Here is a 23,291-nt window from a genome sequence, read left to right on the forward strand (position 1 = left end):
TGGGAATAAAGTAGTATGTGTTCATTTTCCCTACAGTTTCCCATAGGAAATCTCTTAGTTGCATTGGTAGCTGCCCCTTCTGTTGGTAGGACAGATGGGTTGCTAGGATGGAGATGTGCAGAAGATAAGTGTTTTCCAAACCAGTGAAACCTCAAGCTCCCATTGCTGCAACAATAAAAGGTTTGTGCCAGGCTGCATGTTCAGACAGCATCCTACACACTGAGCACTGAGAAAGGTAAAAATACCTCATCCCAGAGGTCTGGCAACCTGCATGAACCAGGTCAGACAGATACAGCACAAAGACCACCTGAGAGGGAGAAGGAGATGGGAACGGGGGCATCCCTTGACAAAAAAGGCCTTTTTAGATCCTATGTGCAAGAGAGAAGTCTTGCTAGATGGGGACCAGGGCTGTTCTCAGAAGAACTGAGGTCACTTCAAAGAAAACTGGATGTCACTAGAGTTGTTTCTCCCAGAGTCTTCCAAGGAGCACAGAAAGAAGGATTTAACAGCAGCTACTACGGAGCAGTGCGGGCTGACATAGCTGTCACTTGGTGTCACGGGAAGAGGCAAAAGAAAAATCACATAAACCACAAAGTTGACACTGAAGGAAAGACAGACAGAGAAATGAAGAACAAGAACATGGACAAGCATGGCCTGGCAGCCTCCTTGACCAAAGAACCCCAGTTTCCCCCATCCATCTGCTCAAACGAAGACTCCTTATACCCACTGCAGGGGCTGGTGTAGAGGGAGAAAAAGGGTTAGTACAGGTACACTGGGCTGGTAATCAGAGAGTGCTGTTTGGTTTATGCTGTGAACCACAGAAATGTTTTTCTATTACTCAGATAATAATCATAGAAAACCCAGTCAAGCTTTTAATACCAGCACCACTGTTTCTAATGCAAGCCATACCTGTACAATGTATAATAATGTAATTAAAAACAATCAATTAATGCTTTAGCTTAATATAGTCTTCCAAATCACCTCAAATTGTATGGCATTATTTTAAAGTGAATTAGAGTGCTAACAAATGAGAAGAGCAACACAGATCTGGAACAACAGGATTATAACTCAATTGTCAAAACAAAGTCAGATGGTGATTTCAAAAGCAAGTAAATAGGAAGAGCGCATACCTTGAGAGGAAATTTAAAAGGAAGCATGGAGTCAAATGAGAGCAAATTAGTAACAAGAGAAAAACCAAAATAAACATTAAAATTCACATTCAGTTTCCAGGAGAACAATACATATAATACATTCAAACAAAACTTCATTTATGAAAATAGCTTGCATTTTGTTTCTGCTCAAGGTCATAAAAGATATCTGATTTCCTAAATTACAGATACAAAACAAGCTTCTCACGCTACTCCATTTTTAATTGGGCTCTTTGGATCAATATAAGACGGTTGTTATGCTGACAAATAACCCTGAACACCTGTCCTAGTGTGGAGCCATGGACCCCTGAGCACAGCTCAGCTGGTTCCCCAGGCTCTGGGGCCAGCCCTGTGCTCACACCCAGCCAGCCTCGGCCTCGGGGACACGAAAGGCACACACAGCATCTGAAGCACTGGCTTGAGATGCTCAGCACAGGAATGGCAATGGGAGTTCCAGGAATGTCAGGTTACCCTCTCATTGCTACTGTGAAAATCCCACAAAGACATTCCCATGGCCTTTAATAGGAGTCTCTTGAATCTTCTGTTGTGAAAGCAGGGACCTAGAAATACACCCTCTAAATGACCAACCTCTAGATGGTTTTTGATAACCTCCCTGCCTTTTTCCATCAGCAATTAATTAATCTAGCCTCTTTGTTCTACATGAATAAAGAGCACAATGAAAATACATGCTCTCATAGAGATTTCAAAGACACTTTTGCTCAGAACAGTGTTACAAATTTGGCTGTGTTTTTTCCTGATTCCATTTGCTCTATGCATCGTACATAAAAGCAAGTTTAATACTCTACTTTTGATCCCTCAAAAGTGAATTTTCAATGCTTTAGCTCACTATGCAAAAAACACAGCAGCCTTTGATAGCAGAACAAAACTGCTGAAATAAATGTTGATTACATCAAGGGATGCACTAGCCCCCAGCCTTTGGCTGCTCTCTGATTCTGTTTAGATGACTCCTATTAAATACAGAGAGGAGAGTATAGGGATATATCCTCTGGAATATCCACACAGCATACTCACCAAGGATAGATCTAACTAGTCATTAGATGTCACAGCTGTTCCACACAAAGGCAGCTGAAAGAGCCTTTATCAGCAAGTACAAAAGTGATCTCTCCAGACTGCTTGTCGGCATCTCTCTACGAGTGCTGTACGCTCTCATATAAGAAATTTATTCAGACAAAACTCACAATGGAAGAATGAAGCCCCTTTTAGTGGCAATAAAATAGTATAAAACATTCATATAGTCAATGTACTGTGTATGGTGTAACCTTACAAAGATACAGATTAAGAATGGAATACTTGGGAATAGTCCCACAGAAAAGAAATTTGACATTTTAATCAACCTAAATCAACGTATCAGTCAAAGGAACAGTGTTTCTGAATTTAAACCAAAGTATTAAATTTCCCTTTTTTTTCCTATAACAATGCATATAACTGCCTGGAATGTTATTATGGAAGATAACAAAATAAGTGGACAACATCTTCAAATGAGGGCTATATATTAATACTGAGCTAATAGCTTCTGATGGACAGATAAAATAAACAGATATACTGCTGTCTCTCTTCTTTTTTTCTGTAGGTATTTCCAAGGCACTTATTGTGGTTGTATTGAAAAAATCCAGTGTGTTCCACTTGTTATATAAGGTAAATGGCTGACCATGCCAAAGAGTCACATGAGAGCTTCCCAGAAATCCTGTGCACTTTTATTTAACTGTCAATAACCAGCCCTAGCAGAAATGCCTGCAGCTTTCCATGTGATGTCCCAGTGCTTATTTCCCGGTCCTTTATATTGGCACACACATGGTCAACAGCAATTTAAATGTGATCACCGCTCATCCCCCTTAACAGCAAGCACTGGGGCAGAGTGTCAGGGCAGGTCTGAGGCAAAGGCAGAAACAGGGAGCGCAAACAGGGGGAGGAGGAGGCCAACAGCTGTCAGTGCACAGGGAACAGCACACCCAGACACCAGGAACTGGGGACACTAACAAACACAAATTTATAGGATGATTATTGCACTCTAACTGACAAAATCACGATCCTTCCCAAGAAAATTCATAGAAATTTTGTCACTTGTTTCAGTGAGGTAACTCAAGACTCCTAATGCTATATGGACCAGGAAAACCTGGCACCTTTTCAATTATTCAGGTATTGAAAAAGGCAGCCTGGAGATCAACAAGGTGCATTTTGAATGTCAGTACTTAGGGAAAAGATCTCTCTCTTCCTCTAAATAGAAATTTTGTTAAATGGAAAAGTGCATTCTGTTTGTCTCAGCAAGTGTTCTTAATAAATAAAATAGCTGGAAACTGGTTATTAAATTATTGTCATACAAAAAAGAATTATTGCTCCATCACTAAGAAACTAGATAATTTTACTGCTTATAACAAGCATATCACCAAAGTATTTTACCAGTGTAAATGCAGAAACATGATAAATGTTATTTAAAAAAAAAATCTGTGGTATGCATTGTTTAATTAGAGGGAGCTTCACTATTTTAATCTGGTTTTTAAAATACTTCTATAAAAAGAAATATAATTCTACAATAGTTAATAGCAGTGCTCTCTGTTAAAATTGGTACTAATGTAAATCATACTTTACTACAGCCTTATCCAGAAAGAACATCTTCACGAATAAGAAAAATCTTTATGGAAACTGGCAGTGCTTATTAGACATTATTGACTTTGAACAGAGGAACAGCAGATTAGGCTGGACTGAAATAACAATACACACAGAGGACAGTAGCAGAGTACATCTGGAGACATGAATATGTGCAAAATGGTGGCAAACAGAAGGATGAAAGGATGGTTCAAGCAGAAGAAAACTGGAGAAATTAGGCTCAAAAGAATGTAAAAAGACTAGCAGGAGCCTTGATGGGAGTGGAGATGCTTTAAAGTGCTGTTGCATGTGACTTTTTAAAATAAATCTTATTTTGCAAAGCAGAATGTGTTATATGCACCAAGGAGATGACCGTAAAATGAGATATGCAGCAAAAACACGGTAGCCCTCCAAGCATTGCTGAAAACAGAAAACCCTATGCATTTTACAGCCTCAACATGGTGAATATAAGTTTGGCAGAAATGCATAAATGGCATTATAAGCAATGCTACTTACTCTGGAGGTAAATGTTAGCAAGCATGGTGGCTTGATGAGGATGCTGAATATTGAATGGAAATGCCAAAATAAAATATTTGGAATTAAAAAGAAATTTGAGAAAGTAACATATATGCACCATGGAATTAAAAAGAAATTTGAGAAAGTAACATATATGCACCATGGTATCAGAAAATGACCATAAAATGCAAAAAGGTGATGGAGTGACATGGAACAAACCTTGGAGAAATATCGCATCCTTGCTGCATAAAGGCACCCAGGGAAAACCAAAGGCTGTTAAATATTCCAAACTCATTTGGAGGGTCAGGAGGATTCTGAGGGTCACGTGGTTCTTCAGTGTTGTCTTCCAAGTGCCACTCATAAGGGCTGAATCTGCTGACTAGGAAAAGAACTACGCTGACTCCAATGTAAGCAAAGACTATACACATCCAAATTTCATAAGCCAAAGGATCCAGGAAAGAGAACACGCCTGGCTTAGATTTCTGAGGCTTCTTGATCATGATGGAGATGCCCAAGCTCATAAAGGGTTTGGAAAAGTCTATGACTTCTTCTCGTACCAATGTTATGGTGAGGGGGGCAACAGCTATATCTGCTCTCTGAAAAGGGAAAACAAACCCAAGTTAGTTACAAGTAAGACACAACAGAATCACAATCTAGAGTATCAGGCTAATGAATAAGATGATAAATTACAAGAGTGAGTGGAAATAAATTTTTTGCAGGCTATTTTGCAGTCACTGAATTTAAGGACTACATGATATTAACAGAAAATTATTAACAAGTAAAATTACAATCAAATCTGTGCAAGGGGCTCATGACAGTAGCAGATATTTCTATTAAGTTAAAATGGATGAATAAACACTACACAAATTGGACAGTGAGATGGCAACCAACACAATGTCATTTTCTAGTAATGGTCTGTAACCACCTATTTGTCTTGAAGACTTTGGACAAATTCTGTGTTTGCTATGTTTTAATTTTCTCTTTTCCATTCTTTCAGCAAGTTCTCTTGCCTTACTGATTAGTTCAAGATCTTTAAAATGAACCCATGAGAAGTAACCCATCACTGAATTTCAGCTGCACTTGGGTGCTGCTACTTGTATGCTCCTTTAAAACTCCACTGCAGTAAGGGACAGAAGGGGGACAAGAATCAGACACACCCTTTCTGTGATCACTGAAGAACACTTAACACAGATTTCTGAATCCCTGAGGAGTAAATAGCCAGGATAATATGAGGAGAATGCTGTGTCATGTCTGCCCTCCTGCAGAGACCTCGGCTCTACAGGCCTGTAACAGACTGTGCTCTGGGGCTGTGACACCTGGAGGCACAATGGCATCTATTGCATCATTCACCATTCACCTGTGTGCTGGGGAGCCAAAACCCTTCCCTTCAATCTATGCATGCTTGCTGGATTCCATGAGTTGGCAGGCATGTAAAAACAAATTACTTAGCTTCCTGATAAAAAATAACATTCCAGAATAGATTTTCAACATATTTAACTGTACCTGTATTTCTATGCTATAAAGATTCAAGTCATACTACTTAGATACCCTGGTCTTGATCCAGCCAAGTACTCAAGCAGGTGTATTTGTATGAGAGTGGAATGGAATGCTAAAGAAAGAGCCCTTTTCATTTGAAGAGTGTTATGAGAGTCTACATACACTATTTTAAATACGCTAAATATTCATGTTATTGATATTTTTAAAGACGGTCTTTCATTGGTAATTAAGAATTTCAGAAAGGAAAAATGGTTCTTAGGGAAACCTTGACTTATGAGTACCTAAACCACTGTGCACCTTTTAAAGAGATTTTTTTTCCCCACCAGTAAACAGGCATCTCTTTCAAGTGGAAAAATAAAGCCTGATTAAGTGGAAGTTTGAATAAAAGTTAATGGGAAATGTTAATACGACACGATTAAGATCTGTGCCATAAAATAATTGAATATGCCTTTATGTAAATCTGATGGTGATGTACATGACTGTCTTTAATATCTGGTCTGTTCCTCCTCCTAGCTATTGGTTTGGGTTTTACATTTGATAAGCAGAAATGGCAAAGGCTTCTCATACAGCTGATCAGAGCACCAATGGGCTTGGTGCTCAGCAGCACCGTGCAGCCATCCTGGAGCACTGCTCAGGACCAAGGCCAGTGACAGCCTTGGCAGATGAGGGCTGGCCCTCCCCACAGCTGCCTCTCTCTGCACGGCACCCACTTCCACACACAACCTCAAGGTCTGCTTCAGCCACCCATGAATATCTCTCGACAGCTCCTACCAGTCTGTGCAGCTACAAGGTACATGCACAAGTTCAGTGCTTGGAATAATCTGATAAAACCATGCCTGTGCACGTAAGGAAGCCACTTGGAAACCATGGCCCTGGGTGCCCCCTCTGACAGCCCTGCTCAGTCCCTTTTGACAGTCATGTGTACTGGGACACTGCCTTTCCCCTCGAGTAGCCCTTTCCTCAAGGAGAAAACCTCAGCTGATTTGTGGTCACTTACTGCAAAAATCTATCTGAACGTGGCTTGAATATAAAAACTGAAAATGCCTTTGGATGCCTGGATGTTTCCTGGCTTTGCAGATGAATGTGTTCATCACCTAAGTAATGGAGAGGCTGGAGGGGAGGGTATGGGTAGAGTGAGGTAACATCTTTGCAAGATGTTGGAACTTGTTCATTGAGGAATTCCCCCAAAACATATATTTCTCTCATAGCTGATGCTTGTTGAGCTCCTGTTAAATACCAGATGTCTGCAGTCAGGGTGAGATTCATACAGAATATAATTTTTAAATATAGTCAGAGTCCACAGCCAGCTGGAAGACTAAGCACTTTGACCATGCCACTGTACTTCCTGTTGAACTAATGAGGTAATTACAAATTAATCCTTATTAGAGCAAGCTTAATGGATCAGGACTCCTGTGGAGACTTAGCAGTGGCTCCATGTGAAGTGAAGCTTGGGTGGGAGGCAGGTGCCTTCCTCCCAGGCACTTCTGCACATGGACTGCCAGCCTTGGAACACCCCATCAAGGGAGGGAAAGGTGCTTCAGCTGCAAGAGCATTTAGTTGCTGGAGCATTTTTGTGGACTTGGAGAATTTTAATTCTCTCAAAGTAATATGTTAATTGCTAAAGTAGACATGGTGGAAATCTTCCTAAGTGCTGATGCAGCATGCAATAAGGTCTGTATCTCCTTCATGCCCAGCTGAGTTCATGCAGGATGTTCCTGTGGGGGGATGAAGCTGATGCTGAAGCACTGACAAATCACTTGTTAAAGCCTTGATTGTTACCATGTTCATACCATACAGGGTAGATTTCTTTGTAAATAATTTCAAACTGCCTTATAATATTAAATGGGATACAAATACTAATTTTCTGATACATCTCAGTCTTCCTGCTTTCCTACCATCCCTACCAAAGGCATTCACTGTATTGGAAAGACCAAAACCCACCCTCATCCTTTCTGTTTCTGCAGAGGGAACAAACATGGCCACACAGGGTCTTGGGAAACCAGGGCACTCTCAAGCAGACTAGCTACAATCCAACACCCAAACCTGGCTGCTCACCACTTCCCTGAATATTTGCTGCACTAGGGAGGTTAAAAACCAGTTCTCTCTTTGCTTATTTATTTAGAGATACAGTATTTGAAATGGAGAGCTTATGGAGAGCTCTAAGCACCCTAAAGGATCATTAATAACTGCAGCACTGTTGAGAATTTCCCTCCCTGTTATGGCTGCAGATAAGCAGAACCCATACAAATTGAGCTCGATTAAAAAGAACACAACCACAAACATGCCCTTCTTCGTACAGAACTGGAGAGGGGTTTAAGAACCTCAACAACTGAGCTTTGCTAATCACTCATGACTAATGGTGTTTCAAACATCATCTTCACTGCATTTGAGCCGGGCAAGAAATGTCATGGATTCCTCTGAGGCTTGTTCTGTCTTTGCCTACTAGTGTGGGAGGGATGGATTTAGAGAGGACAGGCAGCACAGAGGCGCTGCCCACTCTGCTCAAAGATGACCCCAGGGAGCTGCAAACCTCCAGACTCTTATGGGGAGGGAGAAAAAAAATAGCAAATGGAAATATCCTTCTACATGGAGAATGAGAAATGATAAGATGTTCCACCTCTGTAATCCAAAAGGAGGAATGGGATTTTTCTGCTTACAGACCTACTGATGACTCTCCCAAAGCCAAAGCTGTGCACTAGAATGAGATCTGGGCTGTGCTCCTGCTTGCAGAACTGAACACCTCCTTTGCTCAAGGGTCACTTTTCAAGAGGTGGGTCTGGACTGCAGTCACCTTATGTGACAGGAAGCCACGCAGAATCCCAGCTGTGTGCAGACTGTAGCAGAGGGACACTGACAGACGTCCATTGGCAGCCAAACCTCTGGGCACTCCAAAAGTGCTGGATGTAGGTACACAGGGGCACCTGAAGGGACTGTGCTGCAAAGGTGACTGTCTCTGAGCATGTTTTAACACTTCTCAGTGCAGTCTGAGGTTTCCAGGTAGCAGAAAAGAGTGTCAGACAGAGCAACACATCACTTGTGGTATCAGCTGGTAAGAGCTACCTTTGTAAAGGCAGTCCAATATCCCCAAGGATATTCAGGGTGTGTTGAGAGGCCAGGTCATGGGGGCAATGTGGTTTTAACACATTAGCTCATACTTATTTGAAGCCAACAGGTCATACCTGACTAGCAACATGCTGCATTGAAGCCTTAATGTGCCCCTAGCTGAGCAGTGTAAAAAGGTATTAAGGTGTTAAAATGGCACTGGGCCCCATCTGCCACAGTTTGTCAAAGTTAAGTCCATTTGTGACTTCTGTGGATGCCCACAGCTCATCCTGACACACTCCTGCCATTCACAGATGGAGACATAAAGGGTACATCTGCTTTTGGGGCTGTGGACATATGTGTGCTTCCTCTGCCTGTGCTTGGACTCAGGTCAGCCAAAGCCCAGGACCATGGCAGCGTGACTCTGTGCCAGGGCTGTGCTCCTGTCCCCCACCACAGCTCTGCCTGGCCAGGGACCCCACATCTGTCCATGTGTACAGGGCAAGGGTCTGTCTGAGCTGCAGGGCAGCAGCATCACACAGCTGCCTTTGGGGACCTGTACCTGGGCTTCCCTCCTGCAGAAACCAGGAGTGAGGAGCAAAGGACAAGCTTCACCATAGACTCAGAGCACGTGGGAGATTTAAAGAAAAGTAGGGATCAAATTAGCTTACCTCTCTGCTATGATTAAAAGACTGTATGTGCCATCTTTAGTATTTCTGCCTGCTGCTGGCACAGCCAGAGGCCAGCCCCACATGGGGTGGGTTGGTCTGCTCGAGGCAGGGGATGTGTCGGCCGTCCCTCTCTGACAGACCGCGGTGGCTGCCGTGTTCCGGGGACTGCCTGTCCCTTACATCCCTGCTTCATTCCTTTGTGCTATTTTACATATTGAGAGGTTTTTATAAAGGCTTGTTTCAACCTGAGCAGAGTTTTAAAGGCTGTAAGGTCTGGCTGCTCTTTTCATTCCCAAAGCATTTGTAGTTACAATTAAGATCTGTGTTAAAACTCCTGCCAATTAGCCTCAGCGCTGTGAAAAGCACCAGGCCCGGGGAGGGATGGCTTCCCCTGGCTGAACAGGGAAGGAAGAACAGCAGCCTGCTTTAAAAGGGGAAGGAGAAATAAAAGCCTACAGAAAGAGGCTGACCCCAAAGAAGAGAAAAGACGACTGTCTAGTGCTTAGCAGCTGGTGGGTACAAAGCCCCGAGCACAGGGGCCGAGGGAGCTGCTGCTGCTGCTCTGCCCCAGCCAAGGGCACGTCCTCAGCCCCTGGGTCACTGCAGGACAGCACTTGCCTTGCTGGACTGCTCTGCTGGTTAGATTTAAATAGCAATTCAGTCTCCTGGACTAAGAATGATTTAGCTACTTCCCTTCTGAAATGTCCAGGAAAAAAGATTTACCTATTTTCTATTTTTATTCTGTTTAAAATTTCCACTGTTCTTTGGAAATTTCTCTTTGCTTAAAAAAATAACAGTGCTTGAATGGGTATCTGGTAGGATGAAGAGTTTTATTTTGACATATCAGAGTCAAATAGAAAAATTAAGGTTTTTTTTTTTCAGCCTGAACTGACATTTTTTGATTTATGAAAAATCAAATACATTTCCTTTTATATAAAATTTCATTATTATTATTATTAATTTGTATTAAAATTATCATTACTACTACTATCACTAACATTTAAAAATTGCTAACAAACCACAAAGCTCTGTTATTCCCTCTCCAACAAGCCTGCTGGGTTCTCCTGCCTGAAGCAAAGGAGTTTGGAAATATCTGCTCAGGCAGAATTCCCTGCCTCCAGGGCTGCCATCCCTCTGTAACCAAGTGCATGGGCATAGCCCTTTGCAAAACTGCAAGGCCCAAGGGGCACAGCTGAGATTGTCCTTGACTTCGGGGACTGTACCGTACAGCAGACTTTTATGCCCTCCAACCAGACCTGATGTGATATGAGACAGGGGAGGGAGAATTTCTAATGGGAAGCATTTTAGTGTGTAAATGTCAATGTGTAACTCTAGGGACTGCTCCAGTCAGCCCAGCCGACCTCCAGTGAGTCCTTCACTGGAGTCAGGGCTGTGCCACCCTCCAGAGCTGCAGCAGGGTGACACAGCCCCCCTGGTGCTTTGGGATCAGCTCAGTGCACACTGGGGCCCTCCCCTCCAATGCAGAGTCTGGAGGCTGCCCTTTCTCCCCTGACTCTGTGCTGCATTCCACAGGAATGGAGAGCAATATTAACAATGAACTGGCACAACCCAAACATTAAATACAGTTAATTAGGGTTTTAACATTAAAATGAACAAGCCATTCATTTCCTATGATTGTCCTAAGAGCAATTTTAGAAAAGAGTTGCATGCATAGGGCAATGCAAAAAAGGGTTCAGTATTCAAAAAACTAGCTGAGATGCCCCAGCATTGCCAGGTGGTGGCAAGGAGGCTGCTGGGTCAGGAAGATGCAGTGACAAATGACTAGTCACTGCTTATCACTTGAGACAAATGCAATCTAAGGGATTGTGTTTCTGCCACAGCTCAGCTGAGCTGCTGGATAACTGGTACCAAAACCAATCAGGCTCCTTTCATCCTACCAAGTCTATCTTCCACAGATGCTAACAAAGGTACTTAAAATCTAATCTGCCTCTTGTCTTCCCAAAATGGAATCCAGAGGAGCCAAATTTGAGTAATTTTGCTGACAAGATTCACAGGGGCATTACCTTCACGTAGTTTTAGTTCCCTAATAGAGTTTTAAGCCCGTGAGAGATAAAGGAAAGTTAGCACGTAAATGAGGCGCTTGCTCCAAATAATTAGCACTTCTGGAGTACTTCTCATCTTCAAAGGGCTCAGTGCACATCCTTGGGATAGTGGTACACATCCCCCTCTCAAGGGATGGAGAAAGAGGCCAAGGGTATTTCACAATGTTTGCAAATAGAGCTGGGAAAAGGTCTGGAGGGCTGGTGAGGTTTGCACTCGGAGTTCAGGGGCTGTTTTCCCCGCTGCCAGAAAGCCAGGTGGGTTTCCATGCAGCCTGCAAGCTCAGCTCAGCTGGGCACTTTGGGGAGCTGGCTCAGCAGCACAGGGCTGGAAGCATTAACTTGGGTCTGCACTCAAACCTCATGGGACATATCTGACCTTTGAATAATTGAGCATGGCAGCGGAGAGGCTTCAGTAACAGAGCTCACAGCATGAGTGCAGGAACTGCTGGGGGTCAGGGAGGGAAACATTCCTCAATTTTTCATTAACGAGAAAACACAGATGAAAACTGTGCTCAGAATACAAAGGAACTGACCTTTCTGCAGGGGAAAAAGAGAATGGTGGGTGGGTTTGGGGTTAAGGAATGGTCTGTGGTGCCTGCAGGGCTGGTTCTGCTGGTGTGGAAAGGTCACAAGTATGATTAGGGCTAAGTTTGATGCTAAGGAGGCAGAGCTCTCTTGAGCTAGGCTGGTCCCAAGAGGCTGTGGAAAAGGCAGCTGCAGCCAAACTGCTTATCACACATTGGTTTGGGTTGGAAAGGACATTTAAAGATCATCTAGTTCAACCTCCCTGCAGTAAGCAGGGACATCTTCCACTAGATCAGGGTGTTTAGCACCCTGTCCAGCCTGACCTTCAATGTTTCCAGGGATGGGGCATCCACTGCTTCTGTGAGCAACCTGGGCCAGGTCCTCAGCACCCTCACAATGAAGAATTTCTTCCTAATATCTAATCTGAATCTGCCTTCTCTCAGATTAAAGCCATTCCTCCTTGCCTTATCACTCCACGACCCTCTGAAACATCCCTCTTCATTTATCTTACAGCCCCTTCAGGTATTGGAAGGTGCTCTAAGATCTCTTTGGAGCCTTCATCAGGCTGAAGAGTCTCAACTCTCTCAGCCCTTCCTCACAGGACAGGTGTTCCAGCCCTCAGAACATCTTTGAGGCCCTTCATGCAGGTGGATCTTGTATGGCAGCTGCACAGACTAATCTTACTGGGCTCAAGACACAAAAGCTGTAGCCCACATCACACCTTTCTCCCCTAGTGTACACAGCCCCTGTGCTCTGACTGTTAGCAGCAATTTCAGCTTCTCTTTTGCCATGCTTTTTCCACATGGTATGGTTATTTTATAAGTGAATGAACAAGTTTCATTGATTGTCACTCGCAAGAACATCAAAAGGACGCAATTCCAGCTGATACTCTTGATATTTCTTGAACCACACACAGAACAACTGAGGGTATAGGTTTCCAGTGCGGTATAATTTGCTTGGAACTAAACTAAACCTTTGCTTCAGAGGTTCTCAATGGACTTGTGCTCTCTAAGAGAGTGAACTTCAGTTTCCCAAATTGCACAACTGAGGCATGCAGAGTTCAGAAGATTTGCATAATGGCAGACCTCAAAGCAAAAGGGAAGCAAAGAAGTAATCCAAGGGTCCAGAACCCTGTTTACTTTCTGTAATCAGTAGATTTCCCTCCCTGCCACAGTACAATGCAACAAAACCATTGTTATTTCTATAAAACATTTTCAAGTTGAATAGGCTACCAATTACATAATAAGGCATCAGGACTGACTACTCCAGAGTAAGAAAACTTGTGAAAATCTAGCAATTACTTAAAAAAGACTGATTCATTGGAAAAGAATCATCTCACCAAACATTTTGCAAGAATTATGATGCATTATCCCAAGGAAATTTTGAGGTGACTTTTAGAAATTACACTCAGCCACAGAACAAAAGGATGCAATTGAAATATGCACTTCTGCTCAGATATTTTTAATAAAGGGAAGCTTGTTAAAAATAAACTGCAAAAAAGATTTGGGCGGAATCACAAATCATCTCATTAGCATTTGAGGAAAAAAAAGGATGAAATATCAGCTTGAGAAGTCTTTTCTGTAAAGACAATTTTCTCCCCCTTCCATCTGGTTTAACAGTATTCCAAAATTCTCATTTTTAAAGAAGGTTCTAAAATGGCAGTTCCGGACTGTTTTTGTTCTTACTAAACAAAGTGCTGTACACCCGATATAGAAATATAAAGAAGAATACAGTGAATTAGCCTTTTTTTTTTGTCTGACAGTTGATTTTTGAAGCCAAACCCAGGGTTTAAAGAGAAAAAAACGTGGGTGATTTCACACCTGCATTGCTTCTTGCCCTGAAAAGTAACCATGGAGTTAAATGGGTCAAACAGAAACCAAGATCAGGGACCCAGCAAGGCTCAGTATCCCAGATCAGATACCCCCCAGCACTTAAGAGACTGATACAGAAAAAGGAGATCTGGCAAATGAAGAAGAAGCATATAAAGAGCAAACTGGAAATTCTGCTGTAAGCAAGAATTTGAAGTTTGCCCAATGCTACTTATCAACATTTTGTGGACTCTGATTTGGAGAACAGCAGTAAAATGTGATACTTTCCTGCAATGAAACAATTAGAAAAGTAGACTATAAAAATGGCAATACAAAGAAATATCTAGAATTTTAAAGGTAGTATTCAAACAGATGATCTTTATTTTGCAGTTTATTAACTTTGAGCATATTTTTTTATAAAGAACATTAAAATGAAGGTTAAGAGAAACTTACCCCATAGACCAGTTCACCCACCATGCCATTCCATATCTTAGTCTCAGGGTCCCTAGCTCCATATTTCCCATCTCCAACAATTGACAGTTTGTATTTTATTCCAACATGTTTTGCTATTTCAGAAGCTAAGTCTACACAATATCCTTCATATCTCTCATTCCCTTCTAGTTGTTCATGGTTTTTCTTATACATTACATATGGTGATTCCTTTGAAACAAAAGTAAAGATCAAAAGTCTATGAATGTAAAATACAGCTGTAAACCACACAAAATGATAGCTGTTATTATCCTTTATATTACTGGCAAATATTTACAATATTTCCTGCTTTGGTACAGAAATTAGACAGACTTCTGCATAAAACTCCTTGGCTGGTCCTACAGCCACACATACTATTGACTGTATTCCTAGTAAGGAGCTATTAAAAACAGGACTTTTAAAGAAAGTTACACATCTGTTTGCAGAATTAGGCCTGATTAGACAGTCAATTAGCATAATTGCAGCAATAATTCAAATTTTAGTGTTTAAAGACTGACATATCCAACACCTGTACCATCACCACAATTTCCAAAGGCCCCAGTGGCCACGAATGGGGCTCTCAAGGAGATATTTTCAAAGAAGCCTAAGGGAAGCTAGGTTGAAGTCCTCAGCAGCATTTTTTGTCACTGAATTCCCTTAGCCTTCTTGGAAAATTCTAGTTGAAATGCTGATTATATCTCACTAAATCCACAGGAGTATAAAATACAATGCTTCAGGAAACAGCTTAAAATTAACTCATGCTTAGTAGAAATGTAAGAAGCACAAAAGTCCCAATGAAGCTGTACAGAGCAGGTCTGTAGAGGTGTTGGGACTGACACAGGTGCTGCTGCTCGTGACACACATGAAGAGCTTTGCTCCTTTGGGATTGCAGGAAAAGGCTGCTTTTCACCCAGGGCTAGAGCAGTTCCAGTTCTCTACAGGCTTCATTGTGCCACCCTTACTCAGTCCACAGGGGTTGAGTTTACAGGAGCTGTACCTGAGCGAGGGGTGCAAGATTTGACTCTGCAGCACAAAGGCCAATCAATCTCTGTGCTCATTTACAGGCATGCACAATAACTTCACTTACATGAGGCACTTAATTGAGTTCAAGTGTCTGGGAAGCAGCAAAGCTCAATGGTGAGCTCAGTGAGCTCCTCCTGTGAGCAGACTGACTGATACATACGTAAGTTAGCAGGGTCAAGCCCTCAGAACATCTCTGGAAGATACTGAACTTTCCAGTCACTTGAATTCACACAGTATTCAACATCTGCCTCCTGCCTAGGTGTCTAACACACCTCAGGAGTCTCGTGCCTTGTTCCCTAAACACAAACACACTATGAACACAAAACTTACCAAGATGGTAGTGACTACTATAGTTCTGTTCTCCACAGATGAAGTGTCATTAGAGGGCAGCTGATCTAATGCTGGCACATATCTTTCATATTCATTCCAATAACCAGCCTATAAAAATGGAGATTATTACCTCATTACATACCTTTACAAGGACTCTGGTACCTGAATTTGTAAGAGCAATTGTCAAAACCTAAGGCTTTGAAACATTTCTCATTCACTGTTTTTATCATTAAGGGACTATATTAGCTTTACATCCATTTCCTTAAAGAAACAATGTTCTCAAGCCCAAGAGCAATTCAGCACAAGCCAAATCTAAGTGAAAATACATATTAAATTCTCCCTATCTCAATTCACATCAGTATGGTGCCTGTGGAATAAATTCCCATATATCCACAGCATAAGAACATACTACAGACAAGAAAAGAAACTGCACAGCATTCTGAGTAAAATTCTCTGAATTTGAGATTTTTATTCAAGACAGTCCCAGCAGACCTGAGCTGGCTTTAGATGCACAGACATCATTGGCAATGCAGGCACAGCTGCATTATCTCCAGAGTGGGACACAAACCCCTCTGTCAGCACAAGGTGACTTTATCAGCTGCCTGGTGCTGACCTTTGACTGCATCACTGGGCTATCAGTGGCTTTTGTATGTCTGCACAACACAGGAATAACACTGTTCTCTGCATGCCCCTGAGTGCCTGGGCCATGTTTAGAGGTACTTGGTTATCAAATGTGCAGAATTGTTTAAGGAGTCTCAGTGGTGATCAAGCAGGTTAAGAACCTATGTCCAGGTGAAATCAGGGGATTTAAGAGACTCCTACACACATTATTCTCTCAATACTTTTGTGACCCTGTCTACATAATGGTTTTGAACATCTGCCTTAAACTTCTTTTGTAACACCAATATAGGCAACTATCCCACTTAGGATCTATCCGTTATTTAGGAGACAAGAGAATTATTATGAAATTCTAAATAAAACCAAACTTAATTTCTCTTAATTTCAGAAGCTTTCATTGGTTCTAGCTTCACTGTGGCTCTAAAGCCCAGTATGGAGAGGGAGGGAAAGATGGAGAGGAATTTAGAAGATAGGACTAAGCACAGGACCACGACAGCAGGTATTACGCTTGGCAGTGGAAAAGCTCCAGAAGGGCTTAAGGGAAAAAGTTGTGTTTGAAGTTGACATGAGAACCAGTGAAGATGTTAAGCAGGGTGAGTAGTTCAGTCCAGGAACTGAATGCAAGAGGGTTCCTGGGATAGGGAAGACAGCAAGAAGGGGGCACTCTTTGGGACCCTGTTATTACACTGCATCTCTGGTATTTTTGAATTTCATTGGTTAGTTGGAATAAATATTTGAGATGGTGTGAAATCTGGATCCATGTCTTGAAACTCACCTTCCGTGACCCAGCAGCTTTCATTTCATACACATCAATTGTGTAATTTGTTCTCCGCCCATAGGTGTCAAACTGGATGTTCCCTGTCATTCCTTGAACTTGCACCTTGAGGGAATAAACAGAAAAGTATTTTAATAAAAGATTCACTTTATTTTTTATCTATATAAGAGACTTGTACTGCTTCTGACAGAGCCAATTGTACCGTTCAAAACAACCCCAGCCCCCATTCTCTGAGTTCCAGCTGTAAATATTTGTTAGCACTCAGCTGGTGACTCAGAGTGAGCCAGAGTGAGCTGCATTTAAATGAAATTAGCCCTGCAGGTATGTTAAATGTAAGAAAGACTGATCCTGCCATGCTTGGTCACACTGGGCTCACTGGTACAGAATGGAGCATCAGCGAAGCACAAGCAACAATTAGTGCAGTTAAAGCCCTCACAATATGGCACAGAGTGATCTGCAGTACAGACCAGAATGGCATCTCATTGTTCATTCTGGGAAGTGCTTTATTTTAAGATCAGTCCCAGTGTAGGAGAAAGGAATGAATGTCTTCTCTGAATGAGCACAGACAATTGTCTCTACTGCTTATGGGGTTTTGGTCTCAGGCAGGATGGATGGGTGTACAGACGGTAAGTCATTATCATTACCTACTCACATGAATCATCTGAAGGGGAAGTATAAAGTACTTTGTCTCAAAAAAAAGCCTTTCTTATTTCCCTGTATGAAAGGATGAGGCATTTTCCTTTATCACTTAACACTGACAAGCTGTCATCTCAGGCAGAAAAGGTAACAGTCTCAAACTTCAGTAGGGGAAAATTAGCTTTAATATTCAGCAAAAACTGTAGAAGTTACAGGAAGAGGTGTTAGACTAGTCAAAGGCAAACTGTTCAGGGCTGGTGACTCATCTGCTGGTCACTCTTCAGAGATGAGGTGTGAGGTTACATAAAACAAAAATTCCATGGACACAAAATTATCCAGGGAGCCAAATTCACACTGCCATATAGAGAGTTTCTTTTTATCAGTATTGATAAAAAGAAAGGTTCAAATCAGATTTGAACCTTCTTTAAAATAATTTATATCACGACAGGGGCTGGAAAAAATCAGAAGTATTCCTGTCTCCAGAAAGCTAGAGAGATGAATTGCACTTTGAAAACCAAATTTGACCCCAAGAGGTCTTATCAGCTGTGGACTGAGCAAATGTATTTGTAGGGTAGTTGACACATAAGTTGAATCCAGATGTGAGCTGCTGTGCCTGCCTCTGGCATTTACTGGAAGCTGTCTGGCTACCTTAGCACAGCAGTGACTGGGTGTCTCACAGAGCTTGTTCCACTGGCTCCATCCTGATGCCCACTGAGACATGAGCTTCCTCCATTGCACACCTTTTAGCTTCAAATTTAATTTATTTCTCTTCGGTGGGAAAACTCAGCACTTTGCAAAACCTGGCTGCACTGAGGCAGGAAGGCTTGCCAGGACTCAAACACTTTTCATGGCAGCGTGTGGAGGCAATTGCAGAGTGACTATTTATAAGTGTCCAGATCTGTCTGTCTAATATAATCAATGCTAACAGGTTTGTTTGAGAGTTTCTTGAGTCAGATTAAAAACAGCAATCTTGTCTTTTGTATCTACAAAAACATTATCCGGTTTTTCCTGTAGTCACTTGCTTTAAAGCAAATAGCAGACTGAAAAGAGTTTAAAAATCAACAATATTAGAGACATAAGTGAGGTGGATCCCATGCCATAACTAGTGTTAAGGATATAAAATTTGGCCATGCAGAAGGTAATCTGGCTAAATGCAAAGTTATACCAGGAATCAGCACTGGTTGGAGGCAAAACTGTTCCTAGGTTCAGGACGGTGCTGAGATATACCAGTACTAATATGACCAACAACAATTTCTCCACTTTTTTAAACCAATCTGAGTTGAATTTTTACTGGCAAATTATCAAAACTGCACACATGCATTTAACAAATCTATCCCTGTAAGAATTACAACACATGTACCAAAGACCCAGTCTAGTTCTGTTAGTCAGATTTGCAGGCTCACCCTGACTTTACAAACCCCCAAGGTGTGTTTGATTGCAAAATGGCTCATGCTTACTCTCCTGGGGAGCTGGGGTGTTACAGGAGAGCTGGGGAACTGTAGGTGCTCTTGTGGGCACCATCAGGCAGCTGCTGCATCAGTACCACAGGGATTTTGGCCAAAGTTTTGAGAGCTAGCATGTTACACCTTGCCCTCTATTGAATATATTTTATCCATCCTTGAAGTTCCTCGTTACCTTTGTTTTTACTTTGCTCCCCCTGAGGAGCTGCAGCTGTTTGTGTGAGCACAGAAGCTCTGTGCTCATGGAGCAGGACACAAGCACTACAGAATTGCTGCTGTTGCTCTTCAGCTGTTATGTTTGCCCTTACCATTTTCAGTGCTCTTTCTATATCAATTCCTTGGCTCCATGGCACTGCAGGGTTAGCCAGGCAGTCTCCAGCACTGCCTCTCCTGGAGACATCCACACGCTGCCTTCGGAGGTAGCGGAAAGCCTCAGCTATCACCAGCACTGCATCGTGGGTCAGTGCAGACGTGTACTGCAATTGACACAAAGAAAATACAGCAACAAACTGCAATTTTAGAATTGCCCCAGGTATCACATCAAGTCCTCCTCTTTGTTAGAACAGGAGAATCATGCTTGCTGTTCAGGGCTGGTGACTGATCTGCTGTCACTGTTCAGAGATGAGGTGCAAGGCTACATAAAACAAAAATTCCAGGGACCCAAAATTATCCAGTGAACCAAATTCACACTGACATATAGGGAGTTTCTTTTTATCAGTACATGGATTTGAACCTTCTTTAAAATAATTTATATCACTACAGGGGCTGGAAAAATTGGAGGTATTCCTGTCTCCAGAAAGCTAGAGAGATGAATTGCACTTTGAAAACCAACTCTGACCCCAAGAGATCTTATCAACTGTGGACCCTTTGCTTGCTCTCTGTCCTTCAGCTGGTGCTTTGTAACAATTCCACCTATTTCAATTAACAAATTAAAAATATTTTCATTCTGTATAGCATATAGCAGCAAAATAACAATACCAGTTCACAGCTGCATAAAATTTCAATTTAATTGGAAACTTGCTCATCTAGATGAGCTTACTACAAATGTCTGCAATTCCATGCTGGACCATACTGATACCAAAGGAAAGCTCATATTTGAGTTTTTGCATTAGGTAGTTTTTTTGTTTTTAACAAGATTGCCAAGAGAGCTTTGACTTGAAGTTAACATAAATCATTTCTGTTTGGATCACAGTCCTGATTAGGTAGCATCTGTGGCAAGGAATAGATAAGATTACTTTTCTTAGAAAACAGCTACACAAACAAGTAATCACAAAACACACTTTAGGAATTACATCACCTTGGTAATTCACCATCTGCCTTCCCTTACTCCATGATAAATCTGCAGAGGGTGGGAAACTCTTGAGGAGCAGCAGCTCTGGAACAAAACCCCCAGACAACTTAACTTACATATTCCTGTTGCTGTCAACTCCATTCACTGCTTGTTGCATGTTATCTGGTGACACCCCCAATGCTATAAATTTAGCATCACCTAGAAAATGTCATCAAAGAGGGAGTTTTTTTGGTATTTGACATCCCTGGGTTCCACTGGCATTACACCACACCTGTAATTCCAGGTTATGTGTAGAGGAGACCCTCTCAGCATGGACGTACTGGGAGCAATTGAACATGCTCACTCTGTAAGAGCAGATTTCAAGTCCCTTGTAAATGAACCTCAATACCTCCACATCATTTGTAAGAGAACAAAGGAAGAAATGAAGAATGGAAAGTGCACCTGCCCTTCTTTTGGCTGTCTAGAGATCCTGCTACCCAAGGAACCTTGTGCTGGATTTCAGGCCACAAAACCTGCTGCCCATGCATGAGTTAGAAAGTCAGAAATCCAAGTTTCAGCTGCTTATTCAGCTACACTCTTTATGGACAAGATTTATTATACTCAGAAATTAATTCTATCCTGTAGGGCAGGATAGCACAATTGGAGGTTCTGCATTTCTTAACACTCAGTATTATCTTACTGCAAGTTCTTCAGTTTGATACCAAGCCACAGGAACTCTGCACAGAACAAGGAGTGTCTGCATGTGCAGATCAAGAGAACCGTGTCATAAAGAAGAGTGCAAAGGTAGGGCTGTGAAGAAGGTATAGAGCAGACATTTCACTGAGCTTTAAATGACAGCAGCTTAAATTCATTGGGAGTGGGTGGTGGTTCCAGCTCTGTACAGCACAGGCACTCTGATCCTGCCCACCTTTACCTCTCCCTGTGATGCTTTGTAATAATCACTCTCTCCTCTCTTACAAAGTTAACAAAGGTTATATACGCCACAATCCACACAATAATACAGAACTGGACAGTAATTTTAATGTATTTGTTCCTGTATTAAAAAAAAGTCTTGTATTAGCTGTCCAATCTAGCACTACATAAAACTTACACATTGATAATTTTTTCAGCAGACTGCGTCAATTGTCATAACCTTAATGCAGTCCCTTCCAAGTCATGCCAAGAGAGCTATCTAATTTTCTACTTTATTTGAATTCTACTTATAAATGCATGAGCATGCAAAGAGAAAAAAAGAGAGAAAGAAGGGAAAGGCTGATAAAATGCAGAATAAATTAAACATCAGGACTTTAATCTCTAGGCAATTTTATTTCCTAATCAAAAATATTGTACATCAATTCTTAAGTATGCTTTTTGTCTGATTGACAAATACTGTGCACATTTCTATAATGAGCTGCACATTTGTGGAAAGGTAATGTAATCTTTGTGTTTCTACCATATACTTAAGATTCTTTTTTAAGGAGGAAGAATAATTTTTTCCTCAAGGTAAATTGCTTTCAAGTGGAATAAAATCATCTCAGGTTAACTTTGTATATTTCAAAGCTTTTAAGATTAGTATGATACTTATCTTCACTTCTGCATCACTGCTAGAAAGCTTTAGAAAGCAGGACTAAGTTCTAATCCACAGGCAACAATACACTAATCCGGTTTTTGTGGGCCTCTGTTTGCCTTCCTCGGCTTCCTCTGAAATGCCAGAAAGGCGTGGGATTAAGAAAATTTTCCTCCCTCACAGAAATGTCATGATGCCAGGAACAGTATCTCCAAATGGCACCAGTCATTAATGAATGGCACTGCCAGAAGGAGCAGACCCTTGTCAGCAGCTCCTTTTCTGTCTGGCTCCCAGCCCAGGGCTACTGCCCACCCTGCTGCCCCCCATGCATGGAACTGGAGTAGATTTTTCCTTCTTATCTAGTATTTTAATGCTTTCCGGAACTTTGTCTTACTCATACTGAGACATTACTCCAGTTTATCAAAGTAATTTTCAATTCCAAATCTGTTCCATCAATTTGCATGTGTCCTTGCCAAATCAAACACCAAAGACATGAACTGTCTTGTCAGGGCAAGAGGTTTGGCTGCCCTGAGAAATCAGTCTGTATACTACCATACCCAGGTTTCAATCATCTATGCATAGCAGTGAAAAAGAACAGATCCCACCAAAAGAAGACAAGAAAGAAGGAACATTACTAATATGCAGTGCTCCTAGAAGATTTTATGACTTCTGTGCCTAGACACAGTTTCCCTGATGCACTCCTTCACAGGACAGTGAATAGCATCCTCCTCTATGAAAGATGCTGAGGCAGAACAAAATCTGGGTGAGATAGTAACAGGTTGCAGGTTTCCTAATAACAGGTGCATTTACTTCCTCTAATCTGTGACAGTTTTGGTGAACCTGGGACTTTCATCCAAAAAATATTTGAAAAATTGTATTGGTTCCAGTTTTAATAGCCAGACTGTTTAAGTAAAGGACAGTGTTAAGTAAAGGACAGTGGTGCAAAACAGAGGCTTAGATTATGAGGGTAACTGCCAGCAGTGACTAGGAGGCAGCAGTGGCTCCTTAGTGAATCCAAAGCTACTTCATTTTGCATGTGAAATTCTCTATTACCATTAAAATGGACTAGTAATCCACATTTTGCATCTAAAAACTAACCTCACTAGCCCTCATATTCAGCCCAAGACTAACTCAAGAGATTCACATTAGAAGTTTTTATATCCACTGCACAGTGACAGGATTTTCTTCTGAGGAGCTCCCACCATGGTGGGCACTTGGTGTAACAGCTTCTGCCTCTTTCTTCTGGAAAGGCAGTGACTGTTGTGACATA

The 23,291-nt window shown here is 41.8% G+C and overlaps 1 protein-coding gene across 2 annotated transcripts in view; it reads right to left on the bottom strand.

Moving 5' to 3' along the window:
* GRIA3 (glutamate ionotropic receptor AMPA type subunit 3) overlaps positions 1 to 23,291 on the bottom strand; it is a 140,385-nt gene that overhangs the window by 36,569 nt on the left and 80,525 nt on the right. For both annotated transcript variants that reach the window (XM_058814315.1, XM_058814314.1), the window contains exons 7-11: positions 19,493 to 19,660; positions 17,089 to 17,193; positions 15,696 to 15,803; positions 14,328 to 14,534; positions 4,488 to 4,864 (exon numbers count right to left, since the gene is read on the bottom strand). In XM_058814315.1, coding sequence (XP_058670298.1) covers positions 4,488 to 4,864; positions 14,328 to 14,534; positions 15,696 to 15,803; positions 17,089 to 17,193; positions 19,493 to 19,660 — 965 coding nt within the window. The remainder of the gene's footprint in view (positions 1 to 4,487; positions 4,865 to 14,327; positions 14,535 to 15,695; positions 15,804 to 17,088; positions 17,194 to 19,492; positions 19,661 to 23,291) is intronic.

This window comes from Ammospiza caudacuta, chromosome 14, assembly GCF_027887145.1.
Source record: "Ammospiza caudacuta isolate bAmmCau1 chromosome 14, bAmmCau1.pri, whole genome shotgun sequence".
Taxonomy (NCBI): Eukaryota; Metazoa; Chordata; class Aves; order Passeriformes; family Passerellidae; genus Ammospiza; species Ammospiza caudacuta.